The sequence below is a fragment of the Pogona vitticeps genome, chromosome 7 (assembly GCF_051106095.1).
Source record: "Pogona vitticeps strain Pit_001003342236 chromosome 7, PviZW2.1, whole genome shotgun sequence".
In the NCBI taxonomy this organism is placed as follows: Eukaryota; Metazoa; Chordata; class Lepidosauria; order Squamata; family Agamidae; genus Pogona; species Pogona vitticeps.
Window position 1 is genome coordinate 27955239 of NC_135789.1, and position 25671 is coordinate 27980909.

The 25671-nt window shown below is 47.2% G+C and overlaps 1 protein-coding gene across 4 annotated transcripts in view; it reads left to right on the top strand.

Annotated features, from left to right (window-relative positions):
• The window catches only part of AKAP1 (A-kinase anchoring protein 1), a 45421-nt gene that overhangs the window by 6906 nt on the left and 12844 nt on the right, over positions 1-25671 (top strand). Inside the window, exons 1-2 of one of the 4 annotated variants that reach the window (XM_072978482.2) lie at positions 1787-1913; positions 21221-22880. In XM_072978482.2, coding sequence (XP_072834583.2) covers positions 21245-22880 — 1636 coding nt within the window. In that variant the 5' untranslated portion in view covers positions 1787-1913; positions 21221-21244. Of the gene's footprint in view, positions 1-1786; positions 1918-20357; positions 20862-21220; positions 22881-25671 lie in introns of those variants that run through there. The other 3 variants (XM_072978483.2, XM_078379270.1, XM_072978484.2) reach the window with 3 other exon arrangements.

The following is a 25671-nucleotide window of genomic DNA, read 5'->3' on the forward strand; positions in this document are numbered from 1 at the left end:
GGACAGAGGAAGAAAAAAATGTGGGTCAGTCACGCCAATGCTAAATGATTCTTTTAGGCTGGTGGGTCTTTCTTGTGCTTCCTCAGAAGAAGTAAGTCCTAATGGTTTGAGCACACCTTAACTCTCAAAACGGGGTGCGTAGGACATGTCTTCCATACTAAAGCCCTTATACTTCTCTCTTCCAAAGTGAGTCCCATTGAGTTCAAGAAGACTTTCTGTCAGGTAGGAGATTCTGTGATGAAGTGGTTAAAGTGATGGGCTGAGTTACGGGATATCCAGCTTCTAGTCCTCATTGAGCTGTAAAACTCACAGGGCGACCTTGAGCCAGGGCCAATGCATGTTGCCATGTTCAATTACCCTTGATCATACTAATAAAGATTGCAATGTTTACGTAACATAAATTATATTAATAAATAGAAACCCCCTCCGGTTGTTTTCAAAGGTGTGCCCCTTTTACACTGAGAGCTGAATTTTTAAAAAAGCGAAAACAAATTATTTATGGATGTAAACCTATATGGTGTTTAGACACACTTTTGAGAAGGAATATCTCTTCTTTCCCCCATGGAGGATTTGATGTCTCTTCCACGGATGTTTATGCTAAACATAAAGTGTGTGATTCTTCTATTCAGCTTTTATATCAGACAAGTACAAACTGGTGCAGATCTTACAGGTGACTTAGACATTAACTAGAACAGGCAGGAGCAATCGATTTAAGAGTTCTCTCCTATGCATGCCTGAGGAAGTGGGATCCACGAAAGTTCGCATTAAAATGTAGCAATTCGTTTTTAAGATATTTGCAAAGTTTTTTTGTCTTTTTTTTGCTTGATGTGTTGTGGTCTTCAAATCTGATCGGCTTGCACAGACTAACATAGCTACTCCTTCAGAAACTCTCTCTTGTGAATGGTTACTCATAGGAAAGCCCTATTCAGTGTGATACTTTACTTGTTTTAGACTGAGTAAGGCTGCTATTCGACTTCCAGCTTTCCCAAGAGGAGCTGTGTTTTAAGTCTGTTTCAGCATCAATATAAACAGATGTAAACATTGTGAGCCCCGTCCATGCATGTGAAGAAGTGAATTGCAAGCCAGGAAGGCTCATAATTATTTATTTAATTTAATTTATTTAATTTATTTGCCGCCCACTCTGCCCAAAGGTCTCTGGGCGGCTTACAACAATTAAAATTCAATACAATAAAATATAAAATGATTAAAATGCGATTAAAATACTATTAAAATACAATTAAAATGAAATAAATAATGAAATAAATGAAATAAATCTGTTAAGGCTTGCAGATTTTAGCTTTTCGTTTGTATCCTACTTAGAATTACATACTGTACTGTATTTGGGATTGAAAGCCCAGGGAGGCGTCCCTGTGGGTGAAGCATGCGCACTCAGTTGCTTTGCGCGGTCCCTTTAAACCGGTGACAGCTCCGGCGCTAATCAATCACATGATGTCTGAACGGGCCCCGCCCTTTCTTTGGAGGGGGGGAGAGTTGGAGGGGCGGGGTTTAAAAAAAAAAATCACCGCTCGGGTCTCGCGCGTGCGCAGACCGCTCTCCGCCTCCACGTTCTCTTTCTCTTTGCCCTCTGCTCTCGCCCGTAGACATGCTCGCGCGGCGCCCGCCCGGAGAAGGGGAGGGGGCGGGGCTTCCCCGGGAGTTCTCGCGCGAGCGGGGCGGATGGGCGGGGCGAAGGGAACGTTGGGGGAGCGGGGGTGGGCGGGGCGAGGGGGGAACGTTGTGTATATCGGTCGAATGTCTCTGCGTTCCGAAAGGCCCGGCCGGGCAGCACGTGGGGGCGCGGCGGCGGCGGAGGGGCCGGCGGTGGTACCACCACGAGGCGGGGATTTGGGCACCGGCCCTGGGGGGCAGCCGGGAGGAGACAGAGGACGGCGAGCCGCACCGAGCGCCGGGGTGTAAGTAGGTGCCTTGCCTGCCAACCTCAAGGCGCTAGTCCTCATGTGCCCGGAGAGAGAGGAGGGCGGGGGGGGGGGCTGGCTGAAGTCAGGCGGCAGAGCGGTCCCGGTTTGTTTGCTGAGCGGCGTGGATCTCCCCGGGCCTCAGGCGGCGCCTTTGCCGGGTGCGCGTGTGCCGCTGCCGCTGCCTCTCCTCCCGGGACGGTTGCCAACGTCTCCGCTGGGCGCTGTGCCTCCCTCGATCTCGGGCTGTTCGGCTGGCTGACCCGGGAGCCGGCCTGGACGGACTGGCCCGGCGGCGGCGGCTCTCTTTTGTGCCCCTCTCGGGCTTCCTCCCTTCCCTGGCCCTGGCGGGGTGGGGGTCGCCTTCCTCCGGCCTGCCCTTCGCTTCTTCCCCGGAAAGGGCCCCCGGGGGTGGGGGTGGCAGCGGTTAAGCCTCGCCCAGCCTGGCGGGCTCCGGATGCGCCGCCTTGCCTTCCCCGTTCATAAGGCCAGGTGATCATCATCATCATCGCCGCCGCCGCCGCGCTTTTCGGGGTGCGGAGGAGAGGAAGGCCCGCGTGGGGGGGGTCCCCCTCTCTCTTTCTTCCGCTGGCCCGGCGTTGACCCGCTGTCATTCGCCCGCCCTTGGCTGGAAGGCGCCCCGCATGGCTCTGCCTGTGGCATCGCTGCTTGCTTCATCATCCGCTGGCGTTTTTCTCGGCGTTAAAGTTTCCGATTCCCGACACGCGCCTCTCCTTCGTTCGCCCTCGAGGAGCCTCCCTCCCCCCGGCTGCAAGGTGGGGGGGTTAGACTCGAACACCCTGCGGAGGGGTCAGGGCCAGGTGGGGCCCGGCTTGCTTTCCCGGCTGCCTCGCAGGTGAACGGGGTTTAGGGAAGGGAACGGGCCTTCTCCTGCATCCTGCCTCCACCTGGTGCCTTCCAGAGGTGTGGGACTACAAGGCCCAGCATCCCCAGGCTCGGAGGGGACCAGATGGAGGATGGGTGCCTGTTGCAGCGGCCTAAAGGCTAAGCAGCACACACACACGCACATACACGTGGAGAACCACTTTCGGTTCCTTTTTTACCAAAACCAGTAACAGAACGTAACAACGGTGGGAATTACTAAATACAAATTACGGTAAATGTATGTTGTATATGATTAAATCTTAAAAATGGAATTGGAGGTCTATGACCCTTTTGGCTGATCAGAGGAATCCACAGAATTGAAAAACATTGAATAGGTTCTTGCTAGTCCTTATTGATTCTCGGGAAGGTGGGTGTCCTGTCCTGCTTTGCACAAATGTGTGTTTCCTTGTGTATAGTGCAGAGATTTGTTATGACATGGAAAACTTCGGAGCCTCTATTGGATGGAGGGGCACCCAACTTCTCCTTGCTTTTTGTACTTTTTTCATCCTGGTCTGTAGAATATATATTTAACACTGGCCTGTAGTAAAGGCATGTTGTGTTTTCAGCTGCTTGCATAGGGCATGCTGCATTTAAATAGAAAATATTAAACGGTAGATTGTGTCAGCGTTGCAAGAAGTATCCAGACAGTGGGATTGTAAAACTGAGCATAATGCTGTGGGGAAGATTTGGATTGCAGAGGAGGGGTGAGATTAAATCTCTAGAAGGAATCTTTACCATCTCACACTAGAAAAAGTAATATTTGGAAGTTCACATGCTCCCATTTGGATTTTAAAAAGCTTTTGGTCTGCATGCCCCTGTCATCCAAACAGTTAAGAAAAAAACAAGGGCTAAACTTAGTGTGGGTGTGTTTGCTATGAGCGCTTGTTAGAGCCACATGGAGTGTAAAAAATTTCTCTAGAGTAAGCGTCACACCCGTCCGCTCCTGTCCTTTCAATTATCAGTGTAGATTAGAATCTGTTAGCCTCCTGCAGGCAGGTACATTAAGACTTTTACAATTATTTTCGAAGGCAACATGGTGCCTCAAAAACTTTCTGCAGTTAGTGTGTGTTTTGGGGTGAACGGAAGATTTCCAAATCCATTCTAAAGCTGCTGTGTTTAAGTTACACCTTGTTTTGATTTCAATGAGGGAGTGGTATAGGTGTCACCAGAGAGGTGCAGAATTAATCCCAGGGGCGCTAACGGCTGTCAATAATGTTATTGCATTTTTCATTACAAGTCCAACTTTGTTTTGTGTTTCACTCATAGCAATAGACATTCTTCCCAATAATACTGCATTAAAAAAAATCATACTCCTTAATATTTTATGCTAAGGAAGACTTTGAGCAACATTGTAATTTCCAAGTACAGACAGAATTGTTCTTTCTGTTTGTCTGTTGTTTACTCCCAACAATTTTGGCTTGATTGTTATGACCTTAAAATGTAAGACACACTACACCAAGTTTTCTATAAACATATAAAGGTCTGTTTTGAGGGTAGGAGAGTAGATTTGGGGCTCCTTTCCTGGCAGGGATCTGGGTTCTTCGACAGAGCAACGAAACACGAGAGGCACCGAGAACCGCCGAGAGAGCGAAAACTTGCGCCGTGCAAGGTCACGCAGTCCTGTGCTTGCTTCTCGTTTGAAACTCGCCGGTGCCTGGCGCTAGCAAGGCTGTGAGTCTGGGCTCCTCCAGCGAGGCCTGGTTTGCTGGCAAGTCGGCTCCTTTTAAAAGAGATTACACTTACTCCGGCTCTGTGGCTGGAGGTCACCCTTACTGTTTTTCCTGTCTCTGGAGAATGGCTTGGGTTGAATGGTAACCTGAGAAATGTTATCCACTTTCGCCTAAGCCAAGGGAGAGCCTGAGTTTTCATGCGTTGTTTTTTTTTAAAATTTCACCATGTGCTTCCTTCATCTTGGCAGCCAAAAATGAGGTGGAGGGGGGGAGCGATCCATGCTCAAACAAGGAACCCCCCCTTTCTCGGCTTTGCGGCAACCACACCCACCCCACAACTCTTGAGATAAACTTTAGAGAAACGGGAGCAGCTGTGTTTGGGTGGATTTTTTTAAAAAGCAGCCCTTTTGCTGTTCAGCAGCTGCTTGGACCACGTGGCAGATCTGACTGCCTTGGAGGGCTGGGGGGGCGGCAAGCGAGCCAGCCAGTGTAGGGCAGGTTAGGTGGGGAGGGTGGAAATGATGGGGCACAGGCTCCAATGTCGTTCCCCCCCACCCCCTTGTTGCATAGTGGCTGTATTCATATTGTTTTGCTAGTTAGGGGATACTTTAAACTAAGCACCGATGGGTCTTGCAATCCAACAGCATCTGGCAGCCCATAGTTTGTCTGCCTCTGCTGTTCAGTGTCCAGAAGCGCTTTCTGCCTATTACTTGAGTAATGGGTACAGTAGTCCCTTAAGATGGCGGTAGATTTGGGAGGCGAAGCAGCACTGAAAGAATGGAGGAGATGTTCAGGCTAGGAGGTTCAGGGCTCAAAACTCATTCCTAGTAGCAAAGACTGGCCAGTTGTGCTGGCATTGTTGGTTGAGGAGAATGGGAGTTGTAGTTCCACAGTCTCGAAGGCAGGACGTTGGGAGAGCTAGGATCCCAGTTCCCATGCGCCTTCCACAACAAGACGTGGCATCATGAAGCCTTTCACCGTGGAAATGGCTCGCAAGCTAGTTAGTGGTCATGGATGGCTCGCTTCTTCTTGCTTATAGATTTGACGAATCTCCCTTTAAAGGCGTCAGGATTGCTTGGCGTTGGTTTCTTTTTGCAGTGAATTCCATCAAGTTATAATCTGGCTCTGATTTTTGGAACTTTTCTTGAGTGTTGGGGTCCCCCACCTGATGAAAACCTATCTGGGGTCAAAACTTAGCTTAATGTTTGAATCTTTTTTAAGTAGTCTAATAAAGGTATAATCACACAGCCTATCCTTGAAACTAGTTAGTTTGTGTCGTACGAAAACAGTAGCAATTCCTTAGGAAGGTCCTTCTAATGCAAAGGCATCTATGTATCCTTTCTTGATGTGTGTTTTGCTTGTTTGTAATTCATTCGTGTTCTATTAATGTATGGCAAGTTTTATGTTTTTATCTATAGCTGGAACCCTCTGTAACTTGCCGTGGCTAATTGTGGCTAATTAATGAGAGTCTGGAAAGACATCTTAGGCAGGTATCTATTCACCTTCTCCTGATTCTGCAACAAAGATGCATCTCAACAGCTCATCAGTTAGTTGCAATTAGCCATGGTGAGTTACACAGACTTTACGCAGGGACAATAGGATCCTGGCTTCTATTTTTAAAAGTTAATCATGTTGCGTGCAGAATTATGGCTCGAAAATATAAATCAAAGGGGGGGAATGAAAAATATCTTGTGGCAATGAGTTCCATACTGTAAATACCTAGTGTTCTGAAATTATTATTATTTTCCTGCTGTAAATCTCCCTTTTTGGGTTTCTCAAGGTATATCTTTGTGTTGATACTTATTATAAGGATTTTTTTTACCCTGCCCTTTAAGAGTTTCCCATGCTTTCTTATGGAAACTTTATGTCATGTTGAAGTTACATACTGTATTTTTGAACAGTTGGTACATTGAGGACTACAGTTCCCGTTATCCTTGACCCTGCTTGCTGAGCTGATGAAAGTTGTGTTTCAAAAATGTGAAATACTGATTATTCCCCTTTCCCTGTTTATCCTTGCAAAAGAACACTGTAAAATAGAATTAGGCTCAAACAGGACTGACCCATGTTTTGTGATTTCCTCTAGATTGTAATCTGAAGACTCTTCTGTGCTTACACACAGTCGAGATATTACTGTAAATACTTTGAAAAAGTAGTCTCGCTGTTTGTGTTTTGAAATGACAAAGCATTGTACGGTTGCGCTCCTTGCTGGGGAGCAGCCCACAAAGTGTAGATCGCAGCTGTTCCTTTTGCACAAATTTCCAAAGGTTGTGCTTTGACTGGGACCGTTCCACCCCATGGCAGTGGCGACACCGTGGTCCACCCCGGCCGCGTGTGGTTCAAGACCTGCATGGCTTATGTGATGTCAGAGCAGCGGGTCCAATCAGAAGAGGCTGTTCGTTGGCTCACGGGGGGGGGGGTTATAAGCAGATCAACCCATATTGACAAAAGAGAGGCAGAGCAAACTGTTAGTCAAAAGCAGAAAGGGAAATATTGGCACTCGCGCCGCTTGGCCGATTGCACCGAGCTCGTTCACGCTTCACCTTTCTCCCAGCGTTTTCAGCCAAGTAACCTCGGCTCACCCTGCGGCTTAGAACACGATTGCTGGAGGGTAAGGTTTATGCAACTCTTAGGCTTCCAAAGCAGTTGATCCCACATTGAGCTCCTTCTTGGCCGCGTCTTGAGTTTTCTTGGTTTCCTTTCGCCAGTCGTTGGAGTTACCTACTATGAGCAAAAGCCTGCCGCTCCGGAAAGAAAGGGCCCCTCCTTCCATCGGGTCGGAGCCAGATGGAAATAAAGAGAAGTTAGTGGAATACCGGGAAGGAGTGGCCGCACTGTCTCGTCCGCAGATTTGCTGCACATAGGCGGAGAGCGCAGCCGTGCCAGTTCTCAAAATAATTGCGCCATGTGCACGTGTTTAAACCGAACTCTTGGCTGACTCTGTTTGGTGGGTGTGTGTGTGTAAAGAGACACACATAGATGCTAATAGAAAAAATGGAAGCACTTGGAACATTTGGCTTGGTTTCTTCAGAGCCATGATCCTTTTCTCCTTAGAAAATGACCCAGGATAGCTTACAGATTTAAAGACGGTATTTAAGAACAAAACAATAAGTATACAAAGGTGGTGTAAAAGGCAATATTTAAGGCTAAAAGCACTAAATATAGAGAGAGATTTGAAAGGAGCAAACAAGATACCTCTCTTAGAAATTAGAGACACAAGCAGTACTAAAAACATAGTCAAAGTGGGTGATGCAGGACAATCCCTCTAAAAAGATCACACTCGGGCAGCCGGTCATTGAGGGAAAGCTTGCCTGAAGAGAAAGGTCTTTGGCTGCTTGCAGAAGCACAGCAAAGATGGGGCCAGACAGACCTCCAGTAGGAGGGAGTTCCAGAGTCTCTGGGATCCGCTACAGAGAAGGCTCTTGCCTGTGTACCCACCAAAGGTTTTACATTCCCTACTCCATCATGGGGCTCATCGTAGCCTTTAGCCCAGTGGTCCCCAACCTTGGGCCTCCAGATGTTCTTGGACTACAACTCCCAGAAGCCTTCACCACCACCTCTGCTGGCCAGGATTTCTGGAAGCTGAAGTCCAAGAACATCTGGAGGCCCAAGGTTGGAGACCACTGCTTTAGCCCATGGCCTTTCAGTTTAATCCCATTGGGTTGGAGAAGCAGTGTGTATATAGTGTCCAGCATGCTAGGGAGTCTAAACCCCACTGAGCTGGGACACCCAGTGGCTAACCTTGGGCCAATTTCAAGCTCTCTCAGCCTGGCCTCCTCCACAGGGGTGTTGTGGGGCTCAAGATTGCCATGAGGTCATTGGAGGGAAAGAAGTGGTGAAGAAAAAGGAGGGGATTTCCTGCAGCATCTTAGCAACCAAAGCTAAGATGACAGATGATTAAGGACGGTTTCTAGCTATGTAGACGCCACCCCGCCCATGTATGTACTGGGAGACACAGAGAGATTTAGGAAAAACAGCAAACTGTCTCACGGCACCTTAAAAACCAGCCGGATTTATTTGGCAGAAGCTTTTGTGAAGTTCAGCCAAGGTGACGAATGGTTAATGTCTTTGTTTTCCTGTGACAACAATAGCCAAAAAACAAAACAAAACAAAAAAACACCAACAAAATTCAAATAAATTTGATTATTTCCTTATAGGGAAGGCAGTTAGATTGCGCTCCCCCCCTCCCCTCGGCTTAGATATATTTTATTTTTCTCCATTTACCAAAACGGGGGTCCTTTCCAGTCCTGTTGGACCCGTTCCGGATCACCAGCCCCATTTGTATTGGAGTGGGGCACATGGAGAACAAAATAATACTGGGGTTATCTGTGTATTGCCCTCCTTACTGGTCTGCGGATGACCCCACACGGATGGAAGGATCAACCCCTTTTTCTGCCTGATGCATTTCCTGCACGAGGCGCGCCAGATGCTTTGATCAAATCGGTGTCCAGCTGAAGCTATTTTAATGGTTATTTATTAACCTTATCTTGGTGGGGGAGGAAGGAGATTTCTTGCTTTTCTTCCTGACAGGTGTTCTGTGTCGCTCACAAGCTCACGTGCTTCTTACCAGCAAAAATGTACACTTATCTTGTGACACTTTAAAGGATGATGGATTTATTTCGCACAAGCTTGTATAGACTGCATCCCACTGCATCACATCCAAGTAGACTCCAGCATGCATGCATGATTGATTGATTAATTGATTGATTGATTGATTGATACTAGTAATGGCCCCAAATTTTAAAAATATAATTTCATAAATTGTTAACATAATGGAACAAGTACAGTGCAGATATCGCTGGGCACCTGGAAGGAATACTGTCTTAAAATGTAAAACAAACAATATCTATTTTCTTTTTCAGGTGAGTTTCTTCCTAGAGATTAGATGCAGTTCTTCACGTGTGCTAAAATTAGTATGATAACCATCCTTTGTTTTTAACATCTAAATGTAATGTGTTTTTGATGAAACATTTGGAATGCAATTTTTTTTTTGAAAAATTGTTTACTGTACCTGTAGGTCGGACACGAAACGGGCTTGCGATATAATCTCTTGGAACAGCAGGAAAGAATCATGTTCCAAATTTCTTTTGATTTATAGTCCCCGTCAGCTGTACCCACAATAAGACCTTTTGGTCTTGGAGATGCTGCAGCACTCTTTGCGATCCAGAGACACAGGGCAGAAACGGAAAAAAAACAACAACTGGATTTCCCTCTGGAGTTTTATTGGCCACCTTTCCTTATGAGACTGTAGTTGGGCAAGTCAGAACACAATTGGGTTTGTCCCATGTTGTAGGAAGGGCATGCAAATGAGTTCCTGTGCTTAGGCTTGTATGTGTTCCCAGAAGGCTTGCAAGCCATCCCTTGATGACAGATATTATTTTAATGCCAGCGTGGCAGTCTCCCAAAATTTCACCGCAGCCCTGTCTACGAAAGAGAGGCGTCATCCGTCCGGCCAGAGAGCGCAGAGTGGTTTCTTGGAAAGGCTTTGAGGGAAACACGCCTATCGTGTGATGCCGTATTCAATTCTTGGTTGGAGAGTGATGGGATTTGTAGTCTAGAACAGCTGGATGGTACCAGATTGGGGCAAAGATCAATGCAGGCCATACAGTGGTTGTCATTTCTAGTGAAAGGGAGGGACACCCCAGTATTAAACTCACTTAGCCCTTGATCTGTGTATTCTGTATTGGGGCCCTGTGTGAAAGTCCATCATCATCCTCCCCAAAATTCAAAAATTCTCTTTGCTCTAGGAGGCCACTTTTGATATCTCCAATTCTTTTTAAAAGAAATTGCGTTCTTATGGAGCGAACAGAGGACCTTTTGCGGACAGACAGATAGATACTATAAATGTTTATATGTGTGTAAAATTCTTATCAAACAACGGGATCCAAAAGTGTGTGGATACGTTTATACCAGTACTCATTCATTGTACTTAAGTTACTGGTGTCAGAGGAGACCCATAAGAATTGGGACCTCTCCCCATTTTTTCCTCCCAGGAACTGAGGCCCAGAAGCAGGTTTACTTTCTCTCTCAATGGCCCGTAGATGTATCAGTGGCAACCACAACAGCAGGATCCGTACGTTGTGTATGTTAAATTCAGAAGCCGAGCCGGCACCACCGTTAGACAGAATGAGGCAGGTGCCTCAGGCAAGCAGATTCAGGGTATCTTGATATGGCAGGGAGTTGTTAGTCATTCACTTTCTCCCGGGAGCGATGGGTAGAGGTGTGATTCTCTGCCTCAAGTGCAGAGACAGCTCTTTCACTCCCTTGGGGTGCTGAGCACCTTTGGGTGGGGTTGGAGAACAAAGTAGATTTTTTTTTTTTGCTGCTCCACCTTGAGCACGAAATTGCCTTGGGCCAAAAAATGACTTTCTGACACTCACTTGGGTTTACATATGCTGTCCGTTCTGTTTGGGCCACCTGTGCCGGTGGGCTGAAATAAGTCACCTTTGTTCATCCAGTTGTGGTACTTCTTGTGTGTGTGTGTGTGTGTGTGTGTGTGTGTGTGTGTGTGTGTGTGTGTGTGTGTGTGTGTGTGTGTGTGTGTGTGTGTGTGTGTGTGTATATATATATATATATATATATATATATATATATATATATATATATAGTTCTGAATTCAAGTGTCCTTGCTAAGCTGTGCAGCAGATTTTGTATCCTTGGGCCCATTGTGAGCTTTCTTTTCTGCCTGAGCTACCTCCTACGACGGCTGTCAGGATCCTGGTCCCCTTCTGTCACGAGAAATGAGCCAACTGTCTGGTCGTGAGCTAAGGAAAGCCTTTCCACCCGGCTTTCCTTTAGGTTTTGGCGGCTTCCCCACGTACCACGCGGCGCCTCTTGGGTAGAACGGCCAGGATGGCTCGCCATCTCTGTTTCAAACGGGGCTTTATGGAAACAGAGGTCTGGTGTCATGGCTCCAGAATGCTGAATGTCTGGCTGGAGTTTCTCAAAGCCAGACACCACCTAGAAGTCCATGCACAATGGTGTCGCGGGCATTTCCACTGTCCGCATCTCGCTGTTGCATGGAGGCATCTATAATTCTGTCCGGTGTTTGAACAGAATGAAGGCGAGCATTGCAGGAGACTCCCCACCCCGTAAGGGCGAAGCTTGGCATGCTGTTTTTACGACCTGGAACAGCCAGATGTGCACATTTTGTGTCTTGTATTTGAAATAAAGCTCGCCCTGCCCCTCTCGTGAAAAGAGTATCTCGTTCAGTACTGGAGAGATAGTTGTGTTTCTCTCTTGCAGCCGCCGATGGCGCCCTGAAGATGAAAAGATTGGTTGCAGAAATTTCCACGGATTTACTGAGGGCTCGGCTTTCATGATTACAAGCAGTCCTTTTGCTGCTGTTGGGTTTGTCTCTTCTGCCTTGTTTGCTTTAGCGCCAAAGTGTTTTATTTATATAATTCCGGGCAAAGTACATGGCGACACCTTTTTTTTACTCCGTGTGTAACGCTGATCGTTGCACGCGGTCTTGGTTCCAGGCATCGTGCTGTCGGTTGCAAGCCCAGTGGAAAAGCATATGGTAGATTTTATTTATTTTTGTTGCTTTCTCTGACAATCTGAGGCTGCAGCCAAACTTTTTCACTGGTCCTTTTAGACCCAGGAAAACCTCCACCCTATGGTCTGCCATAAAAGATTGCCCTGATTAAGTCCGGGTAGGGAGCTTAATGGCCTTCCAAAAGTTAATCAGCTACATTTTATGTCATCCCTTGCAGCTTTTGATGGGAGCCCAACCCCATCTAAAATCCATCGTGTGCCAGTGTCTTTAATAAGGGCCACCCCAAAAGTCACAAAATGTGTGCCTTCTTCATTGGCCCGGTCAAGGTTTGTCCCAGGAAAGATTTTTGTAGTTTTTCTCAAGGTTAAAAACAGCCACTAGAGAGCCACATTGCATCTGTCTATAGATGGCTAAAAGTTCTTGGCTTCAGCCCTTTCCTGGTGCGGTTCGCCAGGCTGCGCTTGATTTTTACAACAGCGGCATTAGGGAAAACTAGAAGAAAGGATTTTCCCTCCGCCCACCATTCTATGAAATGATGATAATAGCACTTCGTACCACAAATATCTTGTGAAAGCAGGCATGATCGTGAAGCACGTTAGATGTGGGTTTATAGATAGTGTAGTCTGTTGTACTTCCATCATATTAAGGGTCGGTTCCAGAGTTCATCTGTGTAATTTTGGGGAGGCCAAGATGTGCATTGCGAATATTTGCCTCTTCTCAGATTGAGCAGACCTCGCATAGTTTTTATAGTTTCTGATTTATATAACATGCATATTTTATTAGCATACAATTGTGGTTCCTGGAATGTGTGGTACCACGGTCACATCACAATTGTGATGATGCCGCGCTTTTAGGCTGCTTGCAAAATATTTAGGCAGTGCAGGAGGACCCCCTGGGTCGGTGGGATCAGGATCTGCAGATCCACTTCGTCCTAGCCCTTTATGCAACATACAAGAGCACTTTCTTGTGACCTTTGTCCCCTCCCCTAGTATGTTGTACATAGCAGTGGTCCCCAACCTTGGGCCTCCAGATTTTCTTGGACTACAACTCCCAGAAGCCTTCGCCGCCATCACTGCTGGCCAGGACTTCTGGGAGTTGAAGCCCAAGAACATCTGGAGGCCCCAGGTTGGGGGACCACTCATATATAGGATTCTCTCATATCCAAGGTTTCAGGCATCCATGGCAGGTTGTAGAACCGATCCCCCCTGCAGATACAGGGGTCCCACTGTATCGGTTGTTTTTATGTGCCGTCAACTGGTTTTGAGGCATGGCAGCCTTAGTAGGGTTTTCATGGAGTGATTTACTATGGCCACCAGCCTTGAGTAAATGGAGATTTGGACCTGGGTTTCTTGAGTCTTAGTCCCACACAGTTTGGCACAGGACCCTGATGTGTTTGCCAGGGGAAAGAGTCAAGTAGCACAGGCTGAGGAAGACACCTGGAAGGGAACTGAACTTCCAAGTGACCTTGTCCTCCGCTTCCCTTTCTACTGTCCTCCAGCTTCAGGATCTTCATCAGATGTTGCTTGCAGCCTCTTTGAGGAATGACAACTAGGCTCTTGTATCCATGGAAGATCTTGTTACGAAAGAGTAAACTTCACCCGTCTCTGGAATACTCAACGGTGATGTTAAAATCATTTGCATAAATCCGGTTGAGGGAGGGCCTGTGTGCTGCATTGCATGCCATGGGAATCGAAGTTTAGTTTCCCCTTCAAACCCTGCAGGATATGAGATTTCTGCCTAACCGCCCACTAATTTCTTCCTGCCCCCTCTTTTGACAAAGCGACTGAATTCACCCATGCTTCCTGCAGGATCTAAGAAAGGCAGGTGATTCACCAGTTGCAGACCAGAATGTGCCAGAGGAGTGTTGAATGACATGCTTTTATCCTGTGGAAGGCCCTGCATGGCCAATAATATGAATTAAAATGTGTCTCCAGACTGTGAAATAAAAAGTGTCCATTATTTATTTGATTTTATTTTTTACTAGGATACCAAGTTAGCTTATCTCTTCGGGAATCTGCAGCTTCTGTGTGGGCTTATAAGGCAGCTCGTGTGTCCTTTAGCTATTTTTAGCGTTAAAAAATTCCCCAGCCCCCGTGACTTCAGTTTTTAACACAACCGGGTCCCATCCGGCGTGCCTCTCTACCAGGGCGGCTGCATTCTCTGACTCTGTGTTGCGCCGCTTTCTAATTCTGCTGCGTTACGCAATGATATCGTTATGCGATTGGGGGGGGGAGGCAAGGAAATTTGAATGGTGGGTGCCATCTAGAGTGTGTCTCCTGCCTCTGTGGCCCTCCCTCCCCAGTGTCTTCCGAGTTCATTCTTTTCCGCACCCCCAAGAGCTATGCATGGATTAGAAATTCAGGATCTTTGATATGTTTGAAATCAGAAGACAGAAAGAAATTTATTCCAGGGAGAAGAAAGCGTGACTTGTTTAGATGGCCCCCTTGGTTTGGCACTTGATCAACAACAGAAACCTTCTTTTTGATATTCCTCACCTACTCCGAAGCCCATGTGGAGCAAGGACTAGGTTCTTGACTCACTTCCCCTTTTCTTGTGGAGCACAATAACCCTTTTTGTGCCTTAAGGCTAAGGAGGTGTGTGTGTGTGTCGTTCTCAGATAGCGTTGAGACTCCAGCTTCCATCAGCCACAGCCCCAAGGCTGGACCTAAGTTCGGATGTAGCAGCCTAGACTTACAACAGGTTTTTGGCTTCAAACATCCCGTCACTCCTTGACACTCGCTGCGGGAATGGATTGTGCGGAAATGGATCATTCTGTTCTTGTTGTTTTGGCCTACAACACGTAGAAACCCATGGCCCGTGGATGCTGGTAGTTGTAGTTCTCACGATAACAGACTCAGTCAATGGAATTGTGACTCTCCTCTGTGCTGTAAGACGTGAGTGAGTTTGTGTACACAGGAATGAATTTGTGTGTGTGCATGAGTTTGTGTGCGTGCATTCTGGCTACAGTAAACATTGCCTTCTTGGCTCTTAGAGGGGGACGGCTGTTCATCCTCCACTTCAAAAACCCTGCGTCAACCAACATCTGTGGCCGTATAAGGACTTGTTTGCCGAAAGCTTGGCCGTTCTACTTAGGAGTAGCTGTGCTTCCTGATTCCAGGGGGCAGGTGAAGGAGAAAGGCTTGGGATCTTGGAAGGCAACTTCCAGATAAATTCATTTGAGTCCCCCCCCCTCTGTGTATGGGGCAGCTGTTCTCTTAATGCTGCAGAGCTGGAAAGGGACCCTCGAGATCATCCAGTCCAGCCCCGCTCAAGGAGGCCTAGTGGAGTATCGAACTCCCAACCTCTGGCTCCGCAGCTAGATGACTCAACCACTGTGCTATCTATCCAGCTTCTGGCTCTCAGGGGTCAGAGGACAAATCTCAAGAGGTCCCCTGTGATTGGCATTGCTGGGAATTGTAATCCAGACATCTGGAAGGCCACAGTCGCTCATCCCTGGGTTAGCAGATCACTTTCAATGGGGTTCAGATGTTGTGCATGCATGGGGTTCGTCCAAGAAGGTTGGTGGTGTTCTCATCAGTGCAGGATTTCTCATGCTAAGGGGAGCCACTGTGCATTTCACCACCTTAAAAAAGAAATAGCAAGTGACGTGGGGGAAACTGGCTCCTTACGAAGGGTAGCAAACGTGACCGGGAGAAGCGGATCCCCCTCTCCGGTTCCTTTTTTCCCAGATGCTCATGGAAGAAAAAGAGATTCCACGCTAACACGGCAGCACCTGGCTAGAAGTGGGGACGCACGGAGACGCCCTTGCTCGCCTGGATGCTGGCCAAGGAGAGGCACTTGGCCTTTGATATGTTCCTTTGGTGGAAATAGTAGAATGACATTGAGTAGAAGGAATGGTGATTTGGGGGGGGGGTTACATGCATGGTCATGCAGCCAGTGTTGTGGAAAGCTAGCGAAGCTTGTGCAGGAAGATCTTCTCTTTCCCTCCCCCCAAATTGCTAGATCACAAGCTACAGTGGACCCTCGACTTACAGACTGCTCGACTTACAGACTTTTCGAGTTACAGACTTCTCTGGCTGCAAGATTTAGATTCGACTTGCAGCCAGAGAATCGACTTACAAACCAGAAAAAAACCAGAAGCCACTGGCAATGGTGCGGCTAAAAAATATTGTAAATAAATAAAAATAAATAAAATGGAATAAAAATAGAATAAAAACCACTGGTTATGGGATTAATCGGTTTTCAGTGCATTGTAGGTCAATGGAGATTCGACTTCCAGACTTTTCGACCTGCAGCCACCGTTCCAATATGGATTAATTCCTTAAGTAGAGGGTCCACTGTATTAAGCTTAATCATGCAATGTCTGAAACCTTGTGGATTGATCATAATAAATAATCGTGTGCCACCAAGTCAGTTCTGACTTATGGTGACCGTTTTTTTTTTGGGGGGGGGTTCTAGGTAGAAAGTACGCAGGTGTGGTTTCCCATCCGCTTCTTCTGCGGGCAGTTCTGGGGCTCTGCAGCTTGCCCAAGGCTACCCAGGCTGGCTGTTCTCCCAAGACGCACCATGATGCGCCCTGTAACTGGGCTGTGCTACTTCAAGGGTCAAATACCACGGGGACTCTGGTAGCAGAAGTGCCTCCTGTATTCCCTGGGTCTTGGACCACAAAGATGTTGGGAGAGATGAGTTTCAAGCTTAACCTTTTTCCTGACCTGTGTTTCTACATGCAGGGAATCTGGCCTTTCTCTGGAGGAGCATTTGTGCCGCCCCCCGAGTAGACTTTGTCTAGAGGGGCGGGGTATAAATCTAAATAAAGTAAAAGTAAAGTGTCTTTTGAATTCCATTTGAATGCTGCTCATTTGCAAAAGAAGGATTTTTAATTCAAGGAGAGGTGTGGGGTTGTTTTTGTTTTTAGAAAATTGACTGGCTTCGATTAAGAAATGGCTTTTTAAAATGTACCGGTCCTAACAGCTTCTGTCTGAATGGACAGCTGTTTACTGCCCAGATTTTTGTCTGTTAAGGAAAGGAATTCCTGCTGTGTCTTTTCCTTTATTTTATGATTGTATCAACGTACCCCTTAATTCTGCCTCTCTCGCACGCAGCTTCGCCCCTGCGTGTGCATGCGACTGCCCTCCCATGTGCTGTGATCTGTTCCAGCTAGAAGCTAACGCGATCCCTACACAAAGGGAAGTGGAGTCATTGCGCCTGTGCACACCCAACTTAGCGAGAACCTTTGGATTGTATTACTTCATTTTTTTACTTTCTTATGTTCTGCTGGATTTTATCATAATTGTTAAGCCCCCAGAATAGTGCTGCACTCTAGTGGAGTGGTATATACATTAAACAAACAATAACAATCCTCCAGAAACCCATGGGAATCTCAGGTAGAGAAGGTCGTCATCAAACGACGAGGTCAGGATCCTGCGGGATTTCCGGAACCAAACTTATAAACTCCTTGAACAGAAACACACCAGACATCGTAGTGATTGGACAAAGACATGTCTGGATCATTGACTTTGCAATTCCCGGGGGGAGCGGGGAGAGTTGAAAATAAAGAATTGGAAAAGCTAACCTAGTATAGAGACCTGGTCATCAAAACATCTCGCTTGTGGATGAAACACATTTCTGTGGTCCCCGTAGTCATTGGGGCCTTGGGAACAATATCAAGAAATTTCACACAGTATTATAAGTAGTTGCAGATCTCAGAAATAACACCATTAGAGTTATAAAAAACTGCAATATTAGGGAAAGCATACGTAGTTGTTGTTTAGTTGTTAAGTCGTGTCTGATTCTTCATGACCCCATGGACCAGAGCACGCCAGGCCCTCCTGTCTTCCACTGCCTCCTGGAGTTTGGTCAAATTCATGTTGGTCGCTTCAGTGACACTGTCCAGCCAGCTCGTCCTCTGTCGTCCCCTTCTCCTCTTGCCTTCACACTTTCCCAATATCAGGGCGTTTTCCGGGGAGTCTTCTCTTCTCATGAGATGGCCAAAGTATTGGAGCCTCAGCTTCAGGATCTGTCCTTCAAGTGAGCACTCAGGGTTGATTTCCTTCAGAATGGATAGGTTTGTTCTCCTTGCAGTCCAGGAGACTCTCAAGAATCTCCTCCAGCACCACAATTCAAAAGCATCCATTCTTTGGCGGTCAGCCTTCTTTATGGTCCAGCTCTCACTTCCATACATCGCTACTGGAAAAACCATAGCTTTGACTCTGTGGATCTTTGTTGGTAAGGTGATGTCTCTGCTTTTTAAGATGCTATCGAGGTTTGTGAACCGTGAGAATCATTGTGCATTGAATGGACAGCTAAGTTTACTCCCAGCTGCAAGGTCTGGGTTTTTGTTTTTGGCTCTGTTAAGGAAAGGAATTCATCATGCCTTGTCTTTTTATAACTCCAAGGGAACTCTCTCGGACAAGGAAGATGTTGAGCCACATGGACTCTGAACCTCCTTAAATTTGTCTCAATCTTGGACCAACTCTTTTTCCCCAGCAAAAGCCCAGTTTTTATTCATCATTCACAAGGGCAGTGGTTTTTCTGATTTATTTTGGATCGTGGCTGATGCTCGTGGTGATGCCACCCGTTACGCATGCTTCTCATCCCTCACCCGCCGTTGCAGACATTTTGAGTGAAAAAAAGTCCTGTGGGGTTTTTTATTTCTTTGTGTATCTCACGGTAGCTGTTTAGAAGATTGTTAGTGTATGTGAGACTCTTTTTCTGGCTGAAAGAGGTGCCCGGCGCATGATGAGAGAAACATAGAAGAGGCCAAGGAAGGGGATCTCAGGGTCCGGTTGTGTTTTAATAGACGATGACTTTTCCACCTTTCTTCCCCCCCCCCCCATGATAGATGTTTTATGTTCTGAAGCGAAGGCGGGCTTGCATATAAGTCACGTCTGTTCCCCTCCCCACCCCCCAAGAGAACTGCAAGGGAAAAAAAATGAAGAGTGTAATTTCGGAAGACTCCAAGATTCATGATTGACCTGTTCAGTCTCTTCCTCTTTCCCCGAGTCATTTTGAAAATTAACCATTTCCAGTTTTGGAAACTGGAGGGGGACTTCCACCGCCTTGCTCTGTCAGGGCGGGAGGGCAATGTCACTTGAAGTGGGTTGTAGAAGGGGGGGGAATCTTAATTTCCCACCAACCCTTCAGTGTTTCTGAGAGTTGTAGGTTTTTTCTTAAAGCAGCTTGCTATGTTTATGTGCCACAGTGGAAAGATACACAGAGAAATCAATCCTGGCACGAGGCAGCATTTCTTTTTGAGCGAGGAGAACAAGAACTTTTGGTCATCAAGCCTTTCTGTATTTCAGGCCAAAACAAAAGGAATATTTAAAAAGTTAAGATAAAAAAAGGGGGTGAGACCTTAAAGATGAACAGCTCTATTGATGTTTCGTTGGCCTGTCCATTTCCCCAGACCTTTGGAGCCTCGTGGCTTTCTCTCCCCAACCTCTCCCAGCAGTGCTTGGATGATTGGTGCGAGGGGAAGTAGAGCGTGGATCCCCAAGGTGGTGCGGATAGAGTGACGGACTAAGACTCTGGAGAACAGGGTTCGAATCCCTGCTCAGCCATAGAACACCACTGGGGATGGGGAACTGGTAAGAAGCCACTCCTTAAAGATCTCACTTACCTCGAAAGCTCTAAGAAATATGGCTATAAGTCAGCGGTGACTTGACATCACAAAACACACAAGCAGACCTTGGCAATTCTCTGTTTTGGGGATGCATCCTGTCGCCAACAGCCTTCTGAAAATGTATACTTAAGGGGCTTGAGCCTACCTCCAATAATTTTTTTAATGTATATGTCATTGAATAGGCTGCCCATTTGAGACTGACCTTCCAATCAGCTCATGCAACCACCTATTCTCTACCAGTTGCTAGTTAGCGCCTGTTATGAGACCTTTTCCGTTTTACTGGGGTATAGAGCATATTCTTCTTTTAATGGCGGAGTGCAGCCAACAAACGGAGCTTATGCTGGCTTTCTGGAAAATGCAACTAAGAGTGCCCATCTTACTTCGAATATAAAGCAGACCCTTCTCCGCAGTAATTCCTGACACTGCATCTTGGAATCAGCAAACCATACGGCAACGGTCCAGAGATTTACACGGCCCATATCATGATGTCTGTCCTCATAACTTTATTTGAGATAAACTTGTGGTCTTTTTTTGTAGTATTTCTAGCATCGGTGGTGTGATCCTGGCAAGGCGGCTGTTCTCGGGAGGTAGCAACAAGGCCACAGGGTAACCAGTATTGTGCCGTGACCCTTGAGGATTAGTTTAGCTGCTCATGTGACGTTGAAGTTGTTACGGTGCCCGGGCTAATCCGTAACAGTCCGTGACCAAACCCAGCTTGTGAACTTGGCTTCGTGTGTCCAGTTGAGGTGTCTTTTGTCTTAAAAGTTGTGTGTCCATGAAGGTTTGGTTGGGTGGAACAGCTGTCTTGTTGGGTTTGCTGCTGTTACTACCCAGACGTTTTAGGTAGGAGAGGTGGCAGATTAAATTGATTTTGCTTCGTTGTATGTCATTTCAGGCAAAGTCCAACGAAACGAAATGAAAAAAAAAAAGACAAAGCCGTGGCAACTTAAAGATTTCTCCACGAAATGTCACATTAAAAAATAATAGTCTTTAAGGTGCCACACGTTTTTATCTTCTTTTGTTTGGATTTTGCCTTACACACTTGCACAGATCAACACAGCTACCTCTTCCAAAACTGCCAACTATGAAAGGCATTGTATTTCATTGTTTCTGCTTTTCTGCCAAGGAGCGGAAAGCATGCAGGATTGCCTGCTGAAGGCCTACTTGAATAATAAAGGTCTTTGCTGCTTTTAGCATACATTTTGAAATTACACGTACCAGGCTGGTCAACAGAAGTTCTCAGTGGAAGTGTCATTAAAGCAGTGAAGTTTTTAAAGAACAATGAAACAACTGTAAAGGAGAAATTGCACAATGTAAGGAATGTCTGTAAGCATGGGGAAATTAAAATTATCTTACGGTCCCCCAGAAAAAGCAAAATATGTGTGAGATGTTAGGGATGAACAGAGTGGGTAAAAAAATCAGTGATTTAAATCACAATTTAAATAAATTTTAAAAATTTAAGCCATCAAAAAATCCAGTTTTTTTAAAAAAATTAAATCGTGGTTTAAATCAATTTGATTTAAATCAAATCCACCCTAGAATTGAGCTGTAAGTTTGAAAATACTGTATTGGGAGAACCTTATGAAATTGTTTGTAAGGATTAAACACTCTCAAATAACGGAAGAGACTTTCTAATTGTGCCATTCTTTCTTTCACTTTCTTCCTGCTTTAGGTGTAATTGCTGAATATCTCCAGAATGGCGCTACGCTTTCGCACCTTACTGCCTTTCGCCATTCCCGGAGTGCTGGCGCTTATCGGATGGTGGTGGTTTTCCTCGCGTAAAAAGGAACGTGTGAGCAATCACGACAGACGAGACCCGGCTGGCTTGGAAGAGTGCAGGATCGGCTCTCCAGAAGACTTTCCCTCCAACAGTGAACTCTCGTTGCCTCCAGAAGCCAAGCTGCCTGTAGAATCAGCGGTGGCCTTAGAGCCTTTGCTAGAACGGCAGGCGCCTCCTCCTCTGGAGCACCGGGAGTGGAGCTTGGGTTCCTCAACAAGAGAACCGCCCGCCCTTGCAAAACCAGCCGTCAAATCGGACGTGCATCAGGACGACAGTGAAAAACTGGAAGTGATGGGATGTCAAGGTGCATTTGGATCCCCTGCACTTCAGTCTTCTCTTCCAGGTGCACCAGGCGCAGCTCACTCCTGTGCCGGTGAAGCTACGGTGGAGAGGAAGCTGGACGCTAGCCGAGTTGCAGAAGAGGCGCCGTTGACAGCATCTTCACTGGAGTTGCCTTGTGTAGAGAAGTCACGGGAGAGCCGCGAGGGCCGGGGGGTCCAGAACAGTCCTTCAGAGTCACTGAAAGAAGGTCCATGTCCTATGACGACCGCGTCAAGTCCTGGTTGCGTGCTGACCCGCTGCTCCGAAGTGGCGCATGATGCCGTTGCTGAAGGACCTATGCTTGCTAACAAAGAGATGAACGAGTTTAATGGTGGTGTCCTCGGTGCGGTAGAGCCTGAAGTCAGGGGGGCTGCTGATCAGCGTCCTGAACCCCAGAGCGTCGACGTGGCCCAGGAAACAGTGACGTCCAGTTCAAACGCTGGTAATATGTTGTTGAAGCACCAGGGAGTTGGAGAGGCCGGATGTAAAGGTAGTTTGGAGAAGAAGAAGCTAGGAGGGATCAGCTTGGATAAAGAGGAAGTTGAGAAGATCGAGCAGGTTGCCATTCATATAATTTCCAACGTCATCCGAGCGGCCACAGAGGAAGTCCTTTCTGGATCTGCCGACCGTGTGTCTGGCAGGATGTGCCAGATGGCCGGTCGCACGGATAGACCCCCGGAAAAGGCGTCCGCCGGTGCCGTTGGCCAGGGAGAATCGGGCAAGGAGAACGAGCCTGGGGCTGAGAAGGTTGCACCAGCGGAACCGCCTCCCCCCGTCGAAGAGAACGTTAGTCGTCCCGCCGTGTTCTCAAGTCACCTGACGCACGGCCTCCTGGCCAACCCGGGCCATGGCCAGCCCACCAGGGACTCTGTCGGTCACGACCGGCCTGTGGGAGACCCAGCCACTGTCACAAACCACGAGGAGGAGCTTGAAGATATCCACGGGGTGACGGAAGATTCTGGTTGCAGCGCATGCGCCTCGGAAGACGGGGCGAGTGCCGAGGACCTTCTGAAAAGCACCTCGTCCCCCCCTTTGCAGCAGCGCCTGGACCTTTTGAACATGCCCGCGGTCACGGGCCTGGAGCGCCATTCGGCGTCCAGCAAAAAGCCCCCGTCCCCAACGCTGATGGAAGACAAGGTCCCGTACAGCAACGGCATGCTGAAGGAGGATGGCCCGCCTCTGGGACACGAGCAGGCCTGGCCCGGAGAAGCAGACACCGATCACTCCGGAGGTAAGTCTCGGCCCCGTTGCCTGTTTTCTGCCCCCCTCCCCCGCCCCTAAACGCTTAGACGGATTGGATCAGAACCGGGAATTAGCCCATCAAGACCATATTCCACAGCTCCTGCCTTCAGGGGAATGAATCGCCTATTGAATGCTCTTGGGGTCTCTTCTGGCTTTCTGAGGGGCAGGGCAGCTGGCATGGGACGGTGGTGGTTGAAAAGTGGCAGGCGAGGCCGTCCGGTGTCGTGCACCCCTTGTCTTAATGCAGGGATGCTCTGGGGAGGGGCTAACTCTGCTCTGTTTCCTCGCCTTGTGATCATCCTGAGAAGGCTCACCCGAGAAATGGCTGAGCCATAGATCCAGGACACAGAAGGTGTCTTCCTTCATGAAATCTGTAGACATCCTTGACTCATAACTTTGGAGGTGGCTAGTGGGCCTCTAAGCAGAGCTGGTGGAGGAGAGACGTCCATCCGCCACCATAACTAAATGCAGAGCTGGTTGAAGGTCAACACCCAGAATCCTGCTCGCGGGGCTGTATTGACAAGGCCGTCTGACCAGCAAAGCTGTGTCTTCCCAACATTCTGATCCAATAAGGTTTCTTAATTCAAGTAACTAAGCCTTAGAGAGATTTCTGGTTTTTTAAGAACAGGGGAACGAGGATCGTGAACCGTGGGATCGCGAGGAAGGAAGTATGGCCGTCTGAGAAGCCATAGTGGGCTTGAGGTTCCTCCTCAGCGTGTTAAGCAGTGCAATCCGTTCTGTCTTGGCTACGCTATTAACAAAAATGGGTAGCTGTTACATTGACCGACCTGGCCGTGTGGTGTGTGTTTGCGTTCATCTGTCCTTAAAGCATTATACAAATGCTGCTATTCCTACTTCTGGACGAAAAAAAGGGATCCAGCCGTTAACTGGTGCAAAACCCGTCTGCGATTCACAGCAATAGGCCGTCAAGCATTACTCCCGTATGAACTGCTGCTGGTAATGTCACACATGACTGCTCGGTGAAGCTTGTTGGCGTTTTAAGTGATAAGAGTTGCCAAACCTGCCTGGTGTGATTAAAAGCCCATTAACTCTTCTGTTGGTAAAAGACTGTCTCGATATTGCAAGTTCTCCATTTCACAGCGAACAATGAAGCAAAAGGTTTTTGTACACTCCATTTTACGCATCAGATGTATGGAGCTTGTTTTGGTCTTCTTTGACAATAATAATCATCCCGCCATGCACACTGCATGAGCAACTCCTAAAATTATAGCTGTCCTGGTGATTTTTTGAAAAGCTGTTATTTTTGCCTCCAGTTTTCAACCGGCATATGTCTTTGGAAGTGGTGCAGATTATTAGACTGAGGAGTCTTGGGTTCAAATCTCGACTCAGCCTTGAAGCTTACCCGGCAATCTAGGGCCAGTCACTGTCTTCAACCTAACCTACGTTATAGGTTGTGGGGTAGTGATAACTGTGTGTATCACCTAATTTCCTTCCTGATAGAATAAGATCAGAGTCTGGAAATTATTTTTTAAAGTAATGCATTCTTATTATTTGTTGTAGTGTAATTGTGGGCCAGCCATGCATTCTGGCACATTAGAGTGAAAAACACTCTGTGATGCCCACTTTGTGATGCTGGCTCTGGGGCTAGGATTGCAGGAGTGGAGGGAGACGGGTTGCCCCAGTGTGGCGTCCCCTTTTTCTCTCTGAAGGAAACCGCCTGAGTTGGCAGAAAGGGTTAATGTCCTGGGGGCAAGAGGAAGCCCAGTTCCCTTCCGTTGACAAACTCAACGTATTTTTTTTAGGTTGGCACTTGTAAGCCTGTGCGTGCTACTCTGGAGTAAGCCCCTGAAACCTTACAGGGGCTCCTACTGACACGACAGCACTTGGTCCTTCCGCCGCGACAGGCACCGTTAAAACTGGTGGGCGGTGAAAAGGGTGTGTTGATCGCTTTGTTCATCCACGGTGACAATTATTTATTTTATTTAAAATATTTATATGCCTGAAACGAATGGGCAAGCTCCAGGAGCCAATTTCCCTGCTCCTGGAGCTCTTTAGAGAAATGCAGTGGGGTTTTGTGTGTGTGTGTGTATTTTTTTCCCCCTTAACACCTAAGCTGGTTGTTATGGGAGAAATTACGAATGTGATGGCCTTTCCACTATTAACAGATGATCCACTGTCGTGTTCTTTAAAAAGTAACCAAAGGAGAGTAATAAAGTCGTGCTCCTTCTGCGCTTTTCCAGTGTTTTCTTTTGCAGATCGGGACGTTTCCAGTCTTAGACCCCTGTGTGTTTCCATCTTCTGCAGAAGGGATTACACTTGAGGCCGTGGGCAGAGTGGGGGGGGGAGCCGTTTTTATGCACTGTGCTCCGGATTGCACCCTTAACCCCCATTTGCCTTTTCAAACAGAGGTAGATAACATCCAGTTCTCCATTGATGCGGGACGGGGGTGAGTCCAAACTCTCCATACCAGTGACTTTGCTGGTTAGGACTGCTGGACGTTGTAGACCAGCTATATATGGGAACTCCCTGGGAATGTGGAATTGGTAAAAAACACTCCTTAAATAACTCACTTAACTTAAAAGCTCTATTAGGGTCACTACAGGTGGGTTCTGACTTGACGGCACTGAACACACATACATATTGCCCACCTTTTAAAGAAAAAGGTAAATTAAGTGAGACAATCCACATACACATCTCCTGTATAATACGCAGCTGGACTCTGAAAATAACATAAATTCGTACATGGTGGGGCTTTCTCATGGCATCCTGGTCATGGAACAATCTTCTGTCAGAGATCTGGTAGTTTCCCACCACATTTG